General features: G+C 37.1%; 1 protein-coding gene across 1 annotated transcript in view; it reads left to right on the forward strand.

The window, feature by feature from the left end:
• RNF217 (ring finger protein 217) overlaps window positions 1–12,180 on the forward strand; it is a 63,980-nt gene extending 51,800 nt beyond the window's left edge. The window contains exons 5-6 of the mRNA XM_041469824.1: window positions 530–601; window positions 2,722–12,180. Of these exons, the coding sequence (XP_041325758.1) occupies window positions 530–601; window positions 2,722–2,795 (146 nt within the window). The 3' untranslated portion in view covers window positions 2,796–12,180. The remainder of the gene's footprint in view (window positions 1–529; window positions 602–2,721) is intronic.
• Window positions 12,181–21,078: the final 8,898 nt, after the last annotated feature.

Raw genomic sequence — 21,078 nt, forward strand, 5'->3', positions numbered from 1 at the left:
TTTGACTTAGACCTAAATCACAGCTGTACATGAGCACTTCACTGTAACCTTTTAAAGCAAGCAGAAATGTATTTAAAGGTGATGGTCTCATCACCTTGAGCTAACCTAAACTTTCCAAGATGCTGGTTTGCTTGGCCTCTCTCCAGGCTGGTTGCTGTGCAATAGGATTCCGGAGAAGCCAAATTATAGTAGCGTTACAGCTATCACGTTCCTGTCAATGCTTGAGGGATTTCAGAATGGAAACAGAAATAAATGCAAGCTGTTAATGTATGAAATAAGCTGTGCTCAGAGAGTTGTAGTGGGTGAAGAGGGCAGAGAGAAATGTGTATAGGGAGCTGACTGTGTGGTGATAATTGCTGGCTGAATTTGTAGGATGAAATTACAAATAGGAATCCTATTTTTAGAGGTAAAAAAATATTATTTTTAAAATAATAGATTAAAATATTTTCTGATATTCAAATATTTATGAATTGTTGGAAATTAAAAACTAAAAACTTCTTTGAACTATTTAATGAATTTTGCATTTCAGCTGGAAAACTACTCATTACACCCCTAATATTGGTTCTGGGACTGGCACTGGGAGCCGTAGCTGTTGTAATAGGTAAGAGTTGCATATGTGAAAGAAACTAATCCTGATTATGCAATGACTTTCTCTATATGACATCTCAAAGACACGGAGATAAAATACATATTTCACAGATGCTGTTTTAGTATTAAGCATATTATTTTTTCTAAAAAAAACGGGGTTTTTTAAATGTATGCTTACTAGCTTTGTTTTTATTCCCATTTGTTTCATTTTCCAAACAAACATCTTTAACTGCTGTAGATAAACTAGCAAAAAGTCCAGAGTAATTTAAGCATAATCCTGGGGGCTGACTGACTTGGACTCAGCCTTATAATCACCCCATTGAATCACAATTTTATAATCTCGGTCATTTGTATGACAGGATTTTTAGGGAACTAAGGCTTAGTCCCAAAAGCTCACCAGCTTGAAGCTGCAATAGCAACAAAGCAGCAAATTGGGATGAGTCAGTCTCAAAACATGATCCAGTGCGAAAGCTGCCAAATTGTATTCCATCACAAAAACTGGTACTCTGAACTCACTTGATTACAGTATCAAAGCTCTCTTACTGTGGTTGCATTAATGTGGACAGATATTTCAGCAAAGATGCTTTTTACTTGGCTTAGCTGGGTTTTCCCACAGAAAGGAGATTAGCTGTGACAACAAGGTATAATTTTGCTCACGTGAGTGCATATCCACTCTTTATGTTGGCAGCAATATGTCATTGAGGGATCATGCTGCTTCACAGCTTTTCATCAAACTGCTTATTCCACTGAGAATTTGCAGTGCATGCCTAGCCCTGCGGTATATTGGGGTGTGGCTCCTTTATTTTCATATAATAAAGCCAAAATACACCAGGATAGCTATATTAATAAGGCTGGAAGTAACCAGTCAACCTATAACCGAAATCCTATTACAGCTTTTCTAGACTACATCTGGCCAAATAAGGAATATTGCTGTATTTAGTTTCTGTATTTAGACCAACCGTCTTCACTTAAGAGTGAGCAGTGCTTATCTTAAATATTTATTCTATTCAAAAGCATTTTTATGCCAAAATTTTAAACAATAAAGGCTTCTTAGTGCCAGTAAATCTTATTTTGGTCTGCAATCTGGTATAATCTGTGGTGGGGGGAAAAAAGCCCACTTTTTTATATACTAAAAATTAAGAGGGTTTTGCAGTAATGTAATAACAGTATTTGCAATAATAATCAGAGTGCCATTGAAGTCTCATCGTAGGCTTGGCTGGATAAGATATGATCAAGGCCAGCAGTATGAGCAGTTCTAAAAACATTGATCAATTATAGAAAAACTTTGGTTTTGAGGTAATTAGAGCAATATTTGCTGCCAACCACTATTAGAGTAATTTCAGTTACATAGCTGATAACCATACTTCACCATTTACAAGGCTATTGAGCAAAGTAACAACCCTGTGATTGTAGTAGTCTTTTGTTCTATGTTGTTACTGTAGTGGTGTTTGAAAAGAAAATCTTTGGCCATTTCAGTCAGCTGGTAGCAAGAGAAAGAGGAAGATGCTTCTCGTTTGGGTTTGAAAGAGTACAGACTATTTGACAAATTGTTTTTCACTGGAATGATTTTTGTGATGTATTTATTTATTTTTGTCTTTACAGCTTGCTTTCTCTCAAATGACTTAAGAATAAATAGGTCCTTTTCCAGGCAAGGATAAACACTTGATATTATTAAAGATAAACATTTGATATTACTTAACAGTAGATGAGGATGCTTGTAAAAATAAATAAAAAGTAAAGCTATAACATGCTGTCTCTATTGCATGTGAATCTAATTGAAAAGTAGCTTAGTTACATCAGCTTTGAATTTAGATCTAAGAATTTCCAGAGTGCTTTTAAAAGTTTTGTTTGTACTGTATACCAAACAGCACGATTCAGAAATTAATTTGTCAGAGGTGAGTGTAGGGTTAGCAGGAATTTGTTGTAACAGCAAAGAGTAAGTGTAGCTTAACTCATTATCAAAGACACTGGTTGTTGCAGGCTAGTATTTTTTTCTACTTGTCCAAATGCCTGGTCTAAATTCTCCTGAGTCATGAAAAGCTCCATCTGAATACATATATCTAAATAACCTAACACATGCACAAAATATTGCATTTAATTATGTGTTTTTTTCATGTTTCCTTCTTTTGGCAGGTTTATTTGTGTTTCCTATCTATTGCCTTTGTAAAAAGCAGAGGAAAAGGTCACGGACAGGTATGCCCTGGTGAGGACGGACATTACTCGCCTGAACTGAGCTGGTCCTGCAAGGGCTATCCGTGTTTTGTGCAACAGAGCAATACAGTGCTGGTTACAGCATCAAAGCCACCGCCCCGGAAGAAGGATGGGGGCTCTCCTGCCATCTTCCCTCAGCTGAAAACACTACTGCAGACCAGAAAGCCTCTTTGCTCTGGTGCACTCTCAACAAGATGGGCCCCCTGACTGCTGCTTTTTAAATGTTTTTGGTTTTGTTTTGTTTGTTTTTTTTTTTTTTAGTTATTACTTTGGAGGGGTTTTTTTGAGTCTAAGTTTCTGAACCAGACAATCCAAGTCTGTATTGTAGCCACAACTCTACTACCGATTTGGCCTGTGAAGAAAGCATTTAACTGCTAACATGTGCTCGTTTAACTTCAGTGTCGGCCTTTAAGGTGGAAATGCTTAGAAGTGTTTGGACTCTTACTGTATACTGAGCATACTACTTTTGGTATTAAAAACTACTTCTGTAAATAACTTCCATCACACAGCATTCTGTTCAGCATACCAAAACCCCATCACATGCCAGAGCACGACAGCTGGTTATCTTCTGAGTCGTCCTGCTAGTGGAGTGCACATTGCCACCGCCAAACTGCAGTGCCTCAGAGGGAAATACCCTTAGTATTGAAGCGCCGTGATAGTTAAGAATATGGTGATTGGTTTCACTTCAGTAATTTATTTATGACAGTCTATTAATATTAATGGCAGAGGGTATGACAAGATTTCTTACAACAGGACTTAATTTTTAAATTCTCACAGTGCAGAAAAAAAATCTGAAGGGTTTAGATAACAATATATGTTAGTGGCCTAATCTGTCCCAAGATATCCCTGAAATGTGTCTTCAGGGAAGCTGGAAACCTGCTCTTTTTATTCTGACCTGAAATATGATATACATGCTACACACTACCTGTGTGAGGATTGACTTGATGAAATTTTATAGCCTAAATAGCACATTTTGTTTGTTTGTTCCCTTGAGTAGGCTACTACTACATGAGTCTTGGAGTTTCCACTGATGTCTTACAAGGAAAATCTGTGAATCCAGGGTAAGGGAAGTGATCATAAATTCTTAGGAGACCACTTCATTCTTATTTTCTGCTTCCAGTGTTTCTCTTCCTGGCGCATGACAGTTCTGAAGAGAATAGCTATCTTTGCTCTTTTTTCCTTAAGTTCAACTGTTTGTTACCAAACCTCTTTCTCAGTGCATCACAACAAAAGCAATGTAATTCAGCATAAGGAGTCAATTACTGAGAATTTTTACACTTTTAATTTTAATCCAAATCTATCATACAAATATAACTTAAAGTAGAATAAATTTGTTTAGACAGAACACTGAAACAATAAAGAAAGGAACTGAACAAAAAAAAATATCTACTTCATACTGTAAAAATACAAGCTAATCATAAAGAAAAGAAAATTAGATTTGTACTGTGAAGGTACTTTTTAGTTTGTGTGTTTGAAGATACACATATATTTATATATATATGTTTGTGTATATATGGGGAAAGGGGAAGCAGGAAGAGGGGAAATGTCCTTAAGAGTCTACTGACTTCAAAATTTAGGCTTGCAAAAAACGTATCATTTAAGAGGATGTACTTTGTACCACTTTCTTTGAAAATTTTTGTTAAATCTGAATCCAGTTGTAATTTTTAAGTAAATAGTGTTCTGCCCCACCAACATAATAATGTTACCAGATACTTTGACTTCGAAGCCTCAGTGGAAGAAGCTGATAACTTTTGTTTACCTGGAAACACAAATATCAGTTTACCATAGTTGAATAGTATGCTTGTTTTCTATCAGCTTCTGTTTTTGTTTTCTTGCATTTTTTTTTCTTCAAGCACACCATAGTTTGCCCTATTATCCTAACAGTAGAAGTAGTATCTTTCAAAGATTTCCAAATTAAGGAGGGAGGCAGTGGTATTTATAAATAAAATTCAATGCCTATAGTCAATGCAAATTCACCTGTTATTTAGACTTACTTTCTTCTGAGACACATCAGTTTTCTGTTTGTGTTCTTTCTGAAGTTGGAAGCTGCCTTAAAATTGGTCTTGGTTTTGAGTGTGTTTTCTGAGGCTATACATATCAGTTGTCTTTGGCTTACTCAGGGATTTTTATTCCTCTCTTTAAATGTCAAATAATGAAGATATTTTTGTATTATTTAGAAAAACCTTCAGACCTCAGAGAGCAAGATATATATAGATAGATTTGGGTTTGCAATGCAGTCTATAACTTGGTGTCAAACTATTCCACTTGAGATTATTTTAGTACTTGAGATTATCTGTACTTAACTACGCAGTGGATTAATTTCCTTTCTTTTCCTGGTTCTGTATAAATGTGAGAGATATTCTTATAGTCTTTGTAGCTGTTTTCACTCTGCCATGTTTGCCTTTTTCAGTTTTTAACTAGAGTTCAGTAAGATCTGAAACTAAGATACTAGAAAAAAGAACATAAAAGGGAAGATAATAGATCTGCACTTACTTCTATTCAGAAAGTATGTCCTTGTGGATGGAGAAAAGGAACATACAACTCAGCTCTTACATTATCATTTCATCTACGCAGATTAGGACAGATTAAATCAAAGGGAAATGGTTCTTCATTTTCTATACAGAGCAGAAAGAGACATCTTTGACCTTTTAAAGATGAGTGAGTCTGATTGTGCTTTTTCTGCAGAGAGAAAAAAGGAATTACAATAATTTTTCCAATTAATAATTTTGCAATTGCAAGGAATTACAATAATTTGTTCTGTAGAACAGGATAAATGTTCAAGAACCAGGCAGAATAAGGATATGGAGATGTTTTTCCATCTGTATTAAAATACTCCCACCTGAAAAGTACTTAAATACAATTTTTATCAATATTATATAATATAACCTACTAAAGCTTGAGAAGTAGCTCAGTACAAAGCTTCATTTGGTTAAACATTAGCTTTTAAGCAACTCATCACAGCAAACCTTACATGCATCAAAGCCATGTCATTTGTTTTAAAAACATTAATTTATTCTTTTGAAAGAAACTGAATGAACTTTATAAGGAAATTATGTAAATGTATTGTGTTTTTTGTAGCTAAAGGAACCATTGGGCTGTTCTACTCCATGTTTATTAGCAGAAAACTTCATCAGGCAGCTAAATTAACCTGCTAAGGCAGATTCCACACTACTGTATGCTAATCATCATGGTCATTGTGTTTGCTTTCACGACAGTTGATATTTAAGATTATTTAGCTTTGTGCAAGGATGTTGCTCATCAGTGCCTGTGTTCAGACTAGGAAATGCTTAAATCTGTTCTACACTAGCCTTCTGTTCCAAGCTTGCTGGGGCTGGATTTGCCTGTGTGCTCAGTCCTGCGTGCAGGCGCGCAGTCAGAGCTGGGGCTCTCCCCATCCTGTGCCGTGGCTGTGTGTTCCCCATCCTGTGCCGTGGCTGTGTGTTCCCCATCCTGTGCCGTGGCTGTGTGTTCCCCACCCTGCTCTTGCTGGGAGGGCTGGCTGGACACACTACCCCCCAGGAGCTGCTCTCTCTTTCTCCACTATGTGAATTTAGTTGTATTTCAGTAGTGGGGTCAAGTCCCAGGGCTACTCAGCCATATCAGCAGCAGGATCATTTTCTGTCCTGTGGCATCTAAAAGCACAATTTAGGCATATGTACAGTTTATCCAGGAGCTTGTGACTAGAAAGTAATTGTGCTTTTCCTTATGTAAGTCTATTAGCCAGTGAGAGTAATAAGCTTGAGTGGGAATACAAGCAAGAAGCAGAAAAACAATTCCAAGTAGCTTTGTGCTGAGCTGACCCATCAGGCTTAGTTCTGTACAAAAAAGTCAGTGAGTCTTTAGTTTTCACTAGCTTTATAATAAACAGCATATTCCTACCTGTTCAGTGTCATTAAAGTACAGTGCACTTCAAGTGATCTATTATCTTCCTTTGAGGCAGCGCAAATGTGTAAGGGAAGATTTTGTGTTTGGTTTTGATGCTCCTAATGCTGACTTAGTAACTCTTCCTGGTGTGTTAAGAGTTTTTGTAATTTACACCTATTTATTCAGTATAAAAGTTTTACTTTATTAAAAATATTAATTTGCAGGCACTACTGCCAATTTTAACTAGAAAGTATTTTGGATCACCGTCAGGTATTCATTTTAGCCAAGAGGCTTTTTGCTCTTCCAAAGACTGTCATAGTTTGTGTGATGTTAAATGCTGTGTGGGTGGGGCAGTGATTCTCCCAGAGGATACAAATTTACCAGTGATGGAATGGTTTCTTAGGCCAGTTAGAATTGAGAAACTGTTTAATATTCAGTGGCCAAATAGTTTGCCATGCGAATTCTTCGTTGGTTTGTTAGTTGTTTGTTTTTTTTTTTAATTCAGTTGTGTTATTTTGTTTCTTGAGCAAACCTAAAGTCATAATTTTTGGTATGCTAATTGTGCAGGTTCAAGTTGTGGATAAGAACCACAGATTGCTGTTACTGTTATAATCTATATTAGATCTCTGCTGATGGAAAGAATCCTACATGAGGAAACTGTTAGGTAATTTCTTACTTTCTTTTAAGCCTTATAGTTGCAGCGAGTTAGCTTCATTCCTGACATCAGTCACAGCCCCATTAAACCAGAGAAAACTATTTTTATGCCAGTGTGGAATTTGGTCACAAATACTTTTATAAAAACATCTGAAAGCATATTGATAGCCATGGAAAACGTGATTCACTTCTTAAGAAGCGCAAACTACTGTGGAGGCACTCCTGTCATTGCAGAATGATGCCAATGTGTTTAGTAAGCACAGGAAAGGGAAGGAGTTGGGAAGAATTTCCCAACAACATTCTCATTAGAGCAGATTGTCAAGAGAGGGTTCACTAGTTTTTAATATGATAAAGAAAACTTAATGCTTTGAGTCACTAATAAAATTAGAAACAACACCCAAAGACAACGTTAAATAAATTTCTTCAAATTCTCTTTCTTCAATGTAACAAATAGTAGCACACTAAGAAATGGAATTGCAGCTGTTCAGTATTTTTAGGACTTAACACACAAACTTGAGGGTGCGCAACATCTAAAAAGTTATGTTGCTGATCTATTTGGTAGTTTATCTTGCTACTGTTACATGAAAAACCAGCTGAGCCTTGATTCAATTAAAAGACAGTTTTGTCACTGTTGTTACAGCTTGAGCACTTAACACTCCAAAACATTTTTGTAATAAAACTAATAAATGCAGTTGCTTGCAGACTGAAGCTTCCTCGCTGATTCTTCCTTACCTTCCTGTGCATAAGAGTTCAGGAACCATATGTTCTCTCTGCAGTAAGGAACAGACTGCACATATTAGGCAATTAATTACTGATGCTTCTCTTCTCTTGGCCTAATAGTGAAATGCCATAAGGTAGGGAAATGAAAACTGATCTTAGAGTGCATGCTCTGGTTTCAAAGTTAAAAATGTGTAATAAGTTTTAATGACTCCATAGCAAAAAATACATACATTTTGAAACATAATTCCAGCTGTTAATTTATAAATCTGCCTGTATAACACAATAGTTATAATAGTGATTTATTTATGAAATATGCATATTGTGCAAAATAAAACCTTTTTTGGTGCTTATTTGGCTTATCAAAACATGAAAAATTAATCAGAAGTGTTTGGATAGATTAAATTCAGAAGAGAAGCCTGTTGTGTAAAAATATTTGTTTAGCATTAATGTGAATTTTGCACATATCTTAAACACAATTGCCTGCCAACCCCATTCAGTGTTCACCTTGTTGAAAATTTGTCAGACTGAAAACAATATTTTGGAAATTTTTAACTTATTGTCAAAGAACATGGTGTTACTAACACAATGCCACATTTACCTCATTTTTAGAAGGAACTATATTTACAGAATTCAGAGAAGCTGTTCAGGTGTTTTAAACCCATCCTGTAAAACTATGATGCAGTCAGAAAACATCTTCATGCCTTATGCAAGCTCTGGGTGAGCAGATAGATTCAGTCTTTAGTCATGGACTATTTTTTTGCATAAATATGCACTCTTAAGAGTTTTTCATATCAATTGGCATCCTGCTGCTTTGTGTCCAGAAATTACAAGGGATACATTTCACTGTTTACCGTCTAATAATAAATTGTTTACCATGTTTCCATTCTTATACACTTTGTTTGTATGCGCTCCTTCTCATTTTAAATTTCATCATTTGAAACTAACTCGTGAAAATGGCTGATGATCAAATTGGACCTGTAAAATGTGATCTCATAAGAAGTTGCTTCATTAATGCTTTGCTGAGATATAAGCAAAATACTAATTTTGTTGTATTTACATTACTTAAAAGCAAGATGCTGAAATCTGTTTTTCTTCGGGGCTTTTAATTTTGAATTTTTAAAAATCTACTTAAACAGCACAGTCATCTTTGTTACATAACTAACCATCTGAGTTAGATAACATTTTTGGTATTTGTTAATTCTTGTCACTATGGTAGAGATGAGAATAGTGTTGAAAAAAAGAAAAAATTATCTCTGAGGAGTACAAGCTGAATTTAATTCCATGACAGTGCAATGAGAAGTCTTCCCTTGCCCCCATCTCTTGTTTTGTGTATTTTAGGGTGAAGGGTTCCCTTTAAAATAGGCTTAATTTGGATGGCAAGAGGTGAGGGTTGTGAGATAATAGATCACACCCTTTTTAGTGTACAGGCTTCTGGCACAACTAGAGTGCTGTCCAAACACTGTGGATTCATTAAGAAAGCGATTTCTAGTTCTGCATTTGGGCAGCATACAAGCTAGATGCATCAGTGATGGGAACTTTTTGTAGTATATTTATGGGATGACTAAGAACTTGTACAAACTGGAGGAAGGCAATGCCCATTAAAGCAACACTTGAATTCCAGTATTTAGTGTTTTGTATAATGAGGGATTTAAAATGTGTAAGTGCCTTATTGCTTGAAACAAATGAAAGGTGTTCATACCCCTCAACAGAGCAGTGTGGGAATTCCTGTTCTGTGGATTCCTACAGTTACATTAAGCCGAAGTAATGAGTTTGGTTTGCTGAGAAAGTTGACAAATGTTATATTAGGGAAGAAGTTAGCCTATCATAAAAGTAATCTGGCATGCTTATTTTAATTCTGATCATCTCATTTCTGTGGCTTTTTTAACTTGCTCTTTGCCCCCATCCCTTCCTCTGACTCCCATCTTCCTTCAGACTTCTGCAGAAATGCATCTTAAGTTGTTAGAGTAAGTCTGGCTCCTCCAACATAAGAAGCCATGAGTTTTCCATCACTGAAGGAAATGCAGACTGTTGGAGAGGAGAATTGAGCACAGCCTGTTGTGGCTGCACCTGCCAGCTCGGGGGCTCTCTGGTGCCTTGTTCACACTGATTGTTGGAGGTGGAAGCACCAAGGAATATGGCAGATGGAGGTGCAGTGCAACTAGACTGGGGCTTAAAGCAGGTTGAGGGCATTTCAGTGTTATCCAGCTGGAGCTAACATATCCTGTTAATACAAATTGGTAACTCCTCTGGGGTGGGTATCTCGGTGGACGAAACCATCAATCAAGATGGTGGCGCAGCTCTGGGATCTCTGCCCAGCCCTTCACTGCAGGGTGGGAGGTGTGATCTGGAAAAGTATTACTCATTTTGCCATCTTCTGATAGCTTCAAAATGGGTGTTGTGGGGTTTATTTCTTCTTACTTCGTTTTCCAGAAGACAGTGGAATTTTACCCTTTCGATTCTAAACTTACTAAAGGACCTGTTTGTTCTCACTAATGTTGATGTGACTGTTGTCCATCTATCAATGAAGTCAGGAATAAGCTACTTTTCTAAAACTACCTTGAATTTCATGAGCTTATGGGAGCAGTTACCTGTCAAAAAAAAAAAAAAAAAAGAAGTATAAAAGGTAATTATCAGAAGGAAATTGAGTTAATGGGGGGTAAGAAGAAAAATTATGCTTAGAAGGTCTTATTTTTTATAGATTCCTGATCACAAGATGGTTTTAATATGTTCCATTTCCTCCACTGAGAATTTGTAAAGGAAAGCAGGAGAAATTAAGATTAATATCCCTTTGAACCTTTTATTTTCCTGAAACTCTTGAGTTTTTCAGAACTGTAGGAGGGGCTTTTTTCCACCCTGGAGTTACTAATTGGTAATATAGCTTTCATATACTGTGAACACCGCTGTGACTGTTTAGTCAGGATTCAGCTTGCATATCTAAAGGTTTTGGTGATAGGGAATTTGATTTAGAGCCATACTGCAATCAATTTATAAGTGAATTATTACATATCTTAATGACTTCTATTTCAGCATTATCTCAAAATTTTAAAATTTGAGCCTTCTATAATCCATTAAATAGAATATGCCATGTGTCAAAATACTCCATCAACCTTATGAGTTACTGTTTATTTTTACTAGTTGTTTTCTTAAATGAATTTTTTTCTCTCCTAGAACCAGCATTCACACAACCAAAATGCTGATAAGATTTCCCCATTATCTTTGTCTTGCATTTAGCTAAAACTATATTTTCTGTTGCCTAGTATTGCAACAGTGGTCTTCATACTGTAATAACTTGATAAAATATTCAGTAGTCTTGGGCAATATTTTACAAATGATTCATCTTCAAGTTGGTATTTTAAATGTACACCAGTAATCACTGTTGAGTGTACTACCTATGTGGCTGCTTTAGTTCATGTCAATGTTTTGTAAGGATTATTTCTTGCTACCCTCTTCAGAGTGCCTTTTCATTTAGGAGGTCTAGAAAGATGGTTCATTGAAATCTTCTGTTGAATCTACCATAGTAATGTCTGATCTTTAAACTTGTCCTGATGAATGTATAACTAAAATCTTGTTCTTTAAAAAGCTATAGTAGACACAGGTTGTATATGCACATGTACATGCATGGATACAAGGGAAGGTATTCTGACAATGTTTGTCCTGCTGGACAGGACCTTTCGAAAGTAAGTGAATTTTTTAACAGTTTTATTTTCAAAATGTTACCTCACTAGTATTCAGTAGTAGATATGTCTCTTTATTGCTTCACTTTGCTAAATACAATCACTGTAGGCAGTTTAATTTTTAAAAGACTCTGATGAATCTGGTGTTCATATGAGACTGAATTTCGTAAGACAGAACTTACGGTACTTTGTTTCCTTTAAAGGCATTCCTTTCACTTACACTGACATCCCAAGCCCCTGTTAGCAGCAGACCGAAAAAGTGCTTCCCCATGATGAAATGGAAGAATGTAAAGTCGCATTTGAATGCACTCCACCCATCTTAGAATGAATATTTAGAAATGGGGGCGGGGGGCAGTGGATTTGGTTAATTGTGGGGAGACATACATTGTAGAGTTCATTCACTTGCACACAAGGGGTTTTACAATGTCATCTAGTAATGTCTACCTAATAAAGTTTTGAAAAAGAAAAATTAAATTGCCTGAATGTTTAACTCTTTCTTTAAGCAATTCTATGTGTGAAGGATAGTTGACAATCTCCAAGGAGTCTTGCTTAAATTTGTAATCCTTTTTATGATATTTATATAATCTTTTTAAAAAAAAATCACACTAAATAATTTAAACTTCAGAATCTTTGCGTTCTCAAACCCTGTGTTAGAATCACTTCACTCTTTAGCTGCTGTAACACTGAAAATGAAAGCAGAGGTAAAAAGCCAGTTTACTGTGGTGAATATTTTAATATAAAATACTCTGTCGTGTGGTGTCATCTCTGGCTACTGCATTCATTTTTAAAAGCATCCTAATGTGCAACACAGAATTTTACCTTCTCATGAAATGTTAAAATGCTAGCTTAAAATAACCCAACATAAAATTAGAAGAAATTTGCTGGAATCCAATTTTCCCATTCCCTTTTTATGACTACTTCGTAAAGATTTACCACTTTCAAAGGGTTTCAAAGAAAGCAGTCTGTAGCTGTAAACTTGAAATTGGTTACCCATTAACTGAAGCAGTTGCCTCTTTTCTCTGGAAAGGAACTGTGTTCAGTTTCCTTACTAGGTGAGCTGTCAGTATTGATGGAATGTGTTTTCTGATGTATTGGGGATTTTTGCACATTCATGAACAGGCACACAAGGTATTACCATTACCTACACTTTGTTTCTGTAGGAAATAAAGCTGAAAACCAATTCCCTGCCAAGAAATACTCAGCAAAAATCTTGAGGCCTATGCTTTGTCCCTCTGATGGAGAAAAAAAAAACTTTCAAGCTTCTCCCCAGGCCCCTCCAAAAAAGTCAAGATTTGCAACAAAATGTCAAGGACATCATAGCAGAGGTTCCTTATCTGCAGGAATTCTAGCGTGCAGTGTGCAGCAATGGAAGGATAGTCTGCAGACTAAAGAAATTGATAGCCCTAGAGCTGAAACTGAAGTTAAACTAACTTCTCCCTTGCATTCTTAAACTGTTTGACAAAAGACACACAGCAGACTTTGATTATAAGCATGGTATTTCTCCAAGTAAATAGGACTAATGTGCTCCACAGAGATTACAGATACAGAGTTTTAATCTCTAGATGCTCCCCTTCAGCTGATGGACGTGTGCTTTTGAGGGTTTTCATGATTTGCTTAATAGTTTGGCTTGAGCAGTGAAATGAATCACTGTGGGGTATGTGAAATACTGAATTAGAATTAGCAACCACGTAAACCTGTTATGCTTCTGAAAGGTCAATACAGTTTTATGAAGGAGTCCTGTTTTTACCAACCACAAAGTTTATTGGCAGGTCAGCAAGTTGCATAATTCCTTGCAGTAGTCTCAAATTAAACCTAGACGTGAGCTGAGAAGGAGGATCTCACATGGACAAGGTGGGCGTAGAATGGTCAGAGCATACAAATGGATTGTAGTAAATAGCTTTTGCCATGAAGGGAGGATGCTCCTTGAATTCTGCAGAGACTTGTGTTTGGCTTTGCTCTTGAACATATTTGCAAATTATATATAGAAAAAGGTAAGCAATAAACAGTCTTGAGTTACCTGGGGGTGTAGAGATGAGAGTTAGTTACAGTAATCAAATAAATGTTGTTTGGACAACAACAAAATAGATGTAGGTAGGTTCTTTGCATGAAATTATATGACTGATGGATATTGGTTATTGTGCTTGTACCAAAGGTCTCTAAGTGATACAGGAAAGAAAATAGTCATCAGATGGGATCTGTAACAAAAAAGAAGGGTGAATCTTAATGAAACAATGAAAGACTGGTGAGTCTCCTGCCAAAGGATATTGTAAATGCTGAGAGCATTTACAGGAAAACTGGAGCAATTACAGGAGAGAAAGTGGTGGCAAGTCACTTAATGTATGGAATACCCAGTTTGGCTCAGAAAGTCCTTTGAGTCAAAAATCTTTGGAAGCCTGAACAGTAGTAGATGGTAGTATTTGTTTGCAGTGTTGCATTCTCCCTCAGATCCCTTGTTCTATTTACTGTCAGAGAGACTATTGGGCTCCCTGAAGCACTGGTCTGTCCCAGTATTTTTAGGTAATTTTCTTTTAATTGGAATTCCCTAGGTAGGGATAGTGTCATAGTGGATCCCAGCAGTGATCCAATGAGAATGGGAGGGAAAAGCCTGTTCCATCCTACTTGACCATAGAAAACACTCTTACCGTGGATGAGATGCTGATGGGTAGGATAGGGATTTGCAAAGTTGTGAAGTGGTACAAATGTATCCCCTTTATGTACTGTTCTCACCATCAGCTAATTTTTTTCCACCTGTTCTGAGCAATGTTCTTGCCTCAACCTAATTTCCACCTAGCTGGGATGTTTCCACAATCATCTCATTTCCCAGGCTGTTTTCCTTAATACTTCCCTTACTGTAATACTGAAATAATCTGAAACTAAGATTTGTTTTTGTGATCCTCTAGGAGTGTTGTATGCATCCAAATCTGTGTTCTGTGCTGACCCAGACCTTGACTTCTTGACCAATTTGGACATAAATAAATAGCACTACTTCTCTAGAAATATTTCTTTCTAAATAACATGCCATTTTAGCTGTCCCTTACCCATTTTTGTCTGTCTTCTATTTCATCAATCCCATTTTATTTTGTAAATTATATTTTTTTCTTTTGTTCTCTTTATGCTAAAGAACTGTTGGACAGTCTCTCAAAACTCCAAGTAGGTAAGAGAAAAAGTGCAGCAAATCAAAATAAAATTACAACAGAAAAGAAGTACTGTGTGATTAAATGAGACTCTGTAGAGATTCCCCTGCCTGAAAAATTGTACACTCCTCATTTTGATTTTTTTTATTTTTTTTGTTTAGCCATGTACATGATGCATCTGAAGTGTTACCTGTGAGCCTGTTATGGGTGTTTGGTTTTGGTTTGGTTTTTTTTCTTTTTTTTTTCCTTGGGGTTTTTTGGGGGGATGAGGGGATCATGGGGCTGCGGTGGTTCTTTCTTTGGTTTTTGTGAAGGAATCTGTATGCACCTCCTGGGTGATGGGGGATCACCCTTCCCTGAGGCTGAAGCCAGCTGAGAGAGGGTTTTGATGATCCCTGTGATGCACAGCTTCCCAAGTCATGCTCCTTACAGCAGAGTCTGATGGGTAAAGCATCATTCCAGTCCCCAGGCCTGGCACCCTTTGCTGCCTTCATCCCCTGGAGCAGGAGTGTGGCCAGTTCATGTTCCTGACCATCCAGCCCTTTCCTGCCTAAGAACTGCCTCATAGATTCTCTTCTTTTGACTCATACTTTGTTGAATAACAAAAATAGCAGGCTCCAGCCATTGGTACATCACCCCAGAACACTTCACAGAGCAGAAAATGGTGTCTGGGAGGAGTGGTGGGAAGGACACGTGTCCGCAGGGGCAGTATGGTGTGGCACCTGTCTCCCTCTGCCCCAGCCTGCTCCAGGCATCTCGCCACAGCTCTCCCTGCTTCTTGATTTTAACTTTTTTATTTTCAAACCCTGTCTATTTTTACCTTTAATTTGATCATATATTTATTATTTATTAAAAAATACTTTCAAATACATGGCTTCATTTTAATTTCATTTGACTTTTATGAGGTGATGGACAAGTCAGAGCTAATAATAAATGGCTTAGTGACAAACTTTTGCCAAATCAAACAAATTTTAATTCAACAGAGCTTTCCAATAACGCCTTCAGTGTTTCAGACCTTCTGTGTCTGTTTTTGCCTTTTTCTCAAAGTCCTTTACAACAAGCACTCTTATGTCACCACTCCCCTTTTGATGCTATTTTTAACAAACAGATTACTTAGATTTCAGGCAACATTGAGCCTCCATTTAGCTATCATTTATTTATGTATTGTAATCTTGAGTTAGCTCTTGTATGGCTTTGAACCTTAGAGATGATTGTAGCAATGTTATCTCTCCCGTAGAGTAAAAGGAGACAAGATAGACAAAGGATGACTTTTCCTCTCCCACAAAGGAGCATTCAAGGACTAAACGTGGCTGTCAGGATTGTACTTCATAAAAATCAACCTTTGTGGGGACCTCTTGTCAGCCTGATGGTGGATAAGTGGAGCAGCTCTCTCTGTTCATTCACCTGACAGCCTGTCAAATGAGTTCACCTCAGAAAAAAGTGGCTGAATGGGACCTGTGGTGATTGCTTTGCTGGCAGCCTGTCCTGAGCTGCCATTTTCTCCAGCTGTTTGAGGGATAAGTCTGGGGTGTGTGCATGAGAACTTCAGCAGGTCCCAGGGCCCTGGATTTGGTGTGTAGGGTGCTGGCTCTCCTAGCCAAGTCATAACAGGTCCAACCAAGTCATAACAGAGCCCTGCCCCTCCCAGTCTTGCTACTGGAAGGCATTACGGGACCCAGTCCTGTCAATGGGCATAAAGGTAACATGTTACTAAGTATAATTTTTTTAACTATCATCTTTTCAGAGACCTATCAACATCCTTCAGCACAGACTTTCTCTGCCTACTGTAAATTCAGGCAACAAATATTTCCTATGTTAAGACACAGAATTTAGAAAAATACATTTACATGTTTCAGTTTATTATGTGTATGCATATGGTATGAAAGCTTTTGCTCTATTACTTTTTAAGTATGTATGTAATATATAACAATTTTTGCTATAATGTAATAATATATAAAATTATATATATATATGTATTTAACCATCTGAAATTCAACAATGGTGAATGCAGGGTCCTGCACCTGGGAAGGAATAACTCCAGACACCAGTATAGGCTGGGGATGACCTGATGGGAAAACAGCTCTGCAAAGAAGGACCTGGATGTCCTGGTGGACAATAAGCTGCCCATGAGCCAGCACTGTTCCCAGTGGTCCCACTGTGGTCAGTGGTATCCTGGGGTGCATTAAGCAGAGCATTCCCAGCAGGTTGAGGGAAGATGCTCCTCCCCCTCTATTCAGCCCTGGTGAGGCCATATCTGGAGTGCTGTGTGCAGTTCTGGCCCCATCAGCACAAGCTGAGGAGCTGGAGCTCTCGCGGCAGGTCAAGCAGAGGGCTACAAAGGGGATTAAGGGACTGGAGCATCTCTTATAGGGACAGGCTGAGAAAACTGGGCCTGTTCAGCCTCGAGAGAGACAACCGAGAAGAGGGGACCTCATCAATGTCTGTCAGTATCTGAAGGGAGCGTGCCAAGAGAATGGAACCAAGCTCTTGGTGGTGCCAAGCAATGGGACAAGAGGTAACGGGCAAAACCAGATTCATAGGAACTTCCACTTGAATATGAGGAAGAATTTCTTCACTGTGCAGGTGACCATGCACTGGAACAGGTTGGTCGGAGAGGCTGTGGAGTCTCCCTCACTGGAGATGTTCAAGAACCATCAAGACACAAGCCTGTGCCATGTGCTCTAGGATGACCTGACTTGAGCAGAGGTTGGACCAGATTGTGGTCCCTTCCAATCTGACCCATTCTGTTATTCTGTGATATCTTCTCATCTATGGGTAGATAATAACAGCAAGCCAACAGCATTCTTCATTCCTTGCTGGTTTGTCATGCTGCATAACAAAAGAACTGCAGTAAAATAATTTACCTGCCTGTTTTATTGTTCATGTACGCCTCTAGGGCTTTTTTATTATTACTCTTTTGCTAATTTGCTTATCTCAATGGCATTCTTTGGCACTGAATTATCTGCATTCCAATGTACAAATGTATTTCTTTGCTTTAGTAATTGCCTTTTTATATAATGATTGTCTACTTCCTTTAAGATAAGAACAAGGTCCTGGAAGATGATTTTTGATTTAAATTTGTGTACATTAAAAAGTGAAACAAGAACTAAAAAAAATTTTCTCAGTTATAAAGAGGATAGCAAAATAGAATACCAGATCAAGGAAAACCGCTGACATGAAGGCACATCTGATGAGAAATGTAAGTTGTTTAGGTTAGAGACTGACCACATTAGACTGATGTACCCAAAAACTTTTATACAACTCAGTAATTAAAAGCAGAGTCCTGTCATTGTTTCTGCTGGCGACTGAGCTTGTTAGACATACCATATTTAAAATTAGCTGTTCCATGAATGGGAAAACTAAAAGTCTGTTTCCTTGTGAATTTATTTTCTGAGCTCCTCTATTACAACCTCTTTTCACCTGGTACAGCCTATATGAACCTACCTCTCCCTGTTAAATATCACTGGTTCTGCCCGGTGTTCCCTAAATTCTCACACAGTGCCTTTTCCCCATCTCTATCTAAGCAAGAATTATCACATGCTCCACATTTCTCCAAAGCACGTAGGTGCCAGTTGATCATCTACTAGAACTGTGATGGTTGCCAGACCAATTTTCAGGAGCTGTCAGGCAGGCTGACTGCCCATCAGGAAGTGGTGACTCTTTTTTCCAACTGAAGCACTCCTACTTCAGTTGCCTTTGTCCAGGTACTGATTTTCAGAAATCCTATTTGAGCATGGTTACACTGGGACATCACACAATGTAGTGTTCTAAGCCTCATTTCTTTAGAATCCCAGGGAAAAAATGGAGATTTTTATATGTGCAGACATAGTTTTCCCTTTAATTTCAATGTGAGGTTTCATTTTTTCAACATTAGTATTAAAGCACACCAAAGGTAATTAGATCATGGAAAGTGAGCAAGCTGTGTGTTGGATAACACTACTTGCAGCAGGTATGAAAAAGTATAAAGATGAGAAGAGGTACATGGAAAAACACAGAACAAATTCTGGAGCTGGGAATAGAAATTAAAAAGTGCTGATAGAGATACTGATATTTTGACCAGATATTTCCTGGATATGGAGACTATTTTTTTTTCTTCAAGTTTTGAGTCTAACTCTACAAAGAATCTCCAGCAGAAATTTCCTGTAACTGGAATTTTCAAATCTCCTTCTGGTACTGTGTGTGCCACCAGCCAAACAATTGCTAGGGAAGGATATCAAAAACTGCTAATAAAAATAAATAATATTTGTTTTCACTTTTTATTCAACGAAATAAATTTTCATTATTTTTAGTTTTTAAAAAATGTGGCATTTATATAACAAGTGAAAAATTATTTAGCAAACTTAACTTTAAATCATCACAGTTGTGCAGAAAAAAAAAGCCATGGATCTACTCTTTTGTTGGTTAGATTTATTCTGTAAATTATCTAGCCTACAATATTTCAGAGTTGTGATGTTTTGGATATTTTTTAATAGTAAAAAAGCTGTTTTAAAAGGATGTCAAATTCTGAGAACTTGTTAAAATAGTTTCAAGTTACTGCACGCCTGCTGAGCTTAACTATGTGTTTTTATCATTCAGTTTATCATTTTGCTTAAGCCATGCAGTTCACCAAAGTCTGTCTCCTTACTTAGATAGATAAAACCAGTAAGGGAAGAGTTCACTTTCAAAGCCCTTTTTCTGTACATAGGTACATTATTCTATATATTCCATATAAATATACCATTAATATACGTTCCATATATAGTTTGATATAAACTAAATGCGGGAAAAGCTTTCTTCTTCAGCTGGTCATATTGGCAAATATATGAAGCCTTAGGAGACAAAGCACTTCATTTTTCTAAATCTCTCACATTCATACCTGCTTATTTTATTGACAGCCCACCATGCCAGAAAAGGGACTTGATCAATGGGGTTAAGAGACGTGGCATTACATTTATTGTCTGTTAGTGGTTTATGTCACATTTAAGCAATATTGTAGGACATACTCTTCTGTGACCAGGCATTTAAGGAATTTGGGCAGGAGTTAACAAAAGTTAAAAATTACCTTGGAGAAGAACAGCACATCAAGCATATTCATTATTATAAATCAAATTAAGGCATTTTTATGTGACCTGTTTCATGTAATAAAAAGGAAAACATGCAGTGATTTCACTGAAGAATATTGTTGAACTGAGTTGGACTACACATAGTGACTAGAGCGTTGTTCAGAAATCCACTGAAATTGGGTAGGGTCACCATATGACCGACCTCAGTGGATTTGATGGATGCAAGGTATTTCTGAAAAAATGCCATGTACTTGGGAGCCTAGCATCAGCCTTATGTGTTTGAAGAATGCTGCCCCAACTTCTGTATTAAAGGGCAAAGAACTGCTTGAAAGTGGATGGTAGAAGCACACATCTTTGAAAGATTTTTGCAAAATAATATGTCGTAATTACATTTTCAAAATAGAGTTTAGCCTGATGCATACTCTCCGTTTTATTGTTCATGAGTTCAAAGGTAGTTGAAGTTAGCATTACCTCCCATGGAATGCAAATGAGTCCCAATCCAATTCACCCTGAATAATCAGGATCTTTCTAGAGGGACTACTAGTGAAATAAATGGGCAGGAGATCTTAATAGGTAACTTTTTATTCATAACAACTAGGAGCCAGGAAAGGTTTTTAGATAGGAGTTGTGTAGCACCAACTAGAAATAAACAAGCATAAGAGTCAAGGCCAGCTGAAGATGGCCCAGGATTTTTAAAAGGTAAGAAAGGAAATTACATAGCAATCTATTCTAAAAAATTGTCTTGGCAGACAGGTTTTTTTTTTTTTTAGACTGATATGTTCGGATGTTATGTCTAAAATTATATTTTTAGATTATACTCCTCACAAAGAGCAATCTTTGTGTGTCATGCTTTATCAATCTAACTAGTTAGAGCTAATTTAGTTGAAACATTACTATAGGTATTACAGAGGCTGAGACCAATGTTCCATATTCACAATTTGAAGTTTTAGCATGTCTGGACATGCTGTTTTCAGCACGAAGGAGACAGCAGTTTGATGTTGACTTTGTGAAATGCTATCAGACACTGAGTGTGCAAATTTCAGAATTAATTTTTAATCACTTTTGTATAATTGTTTAGGATTATGACTAGATTGACCTGAGAGACAATAAGGCAGATGGCTGACTTCTTGCATGGAAACATTCAGTTAACGAGGTGAATAAAACTTTCACCATTAAACACTAAATATTTTC

The sequence above is a fragment of the Pyrgilauda ruficollis genome, unplaced genomic scaffold (assembly GCF_017590135.1).
Source record: "Pyrgilauda ruficollis isolate IOZ18807 unplaced genomic scaffold, ASM1759013v1 scaffold24, whole genome shotgun sequence".
Classification (NCBI taxonomy): Eukaryota; Metazoa; Chordata; class Aves; order Passeriformes; family Passeridae; genus Pyrgilauda; species Pyrgilauda ruficollis.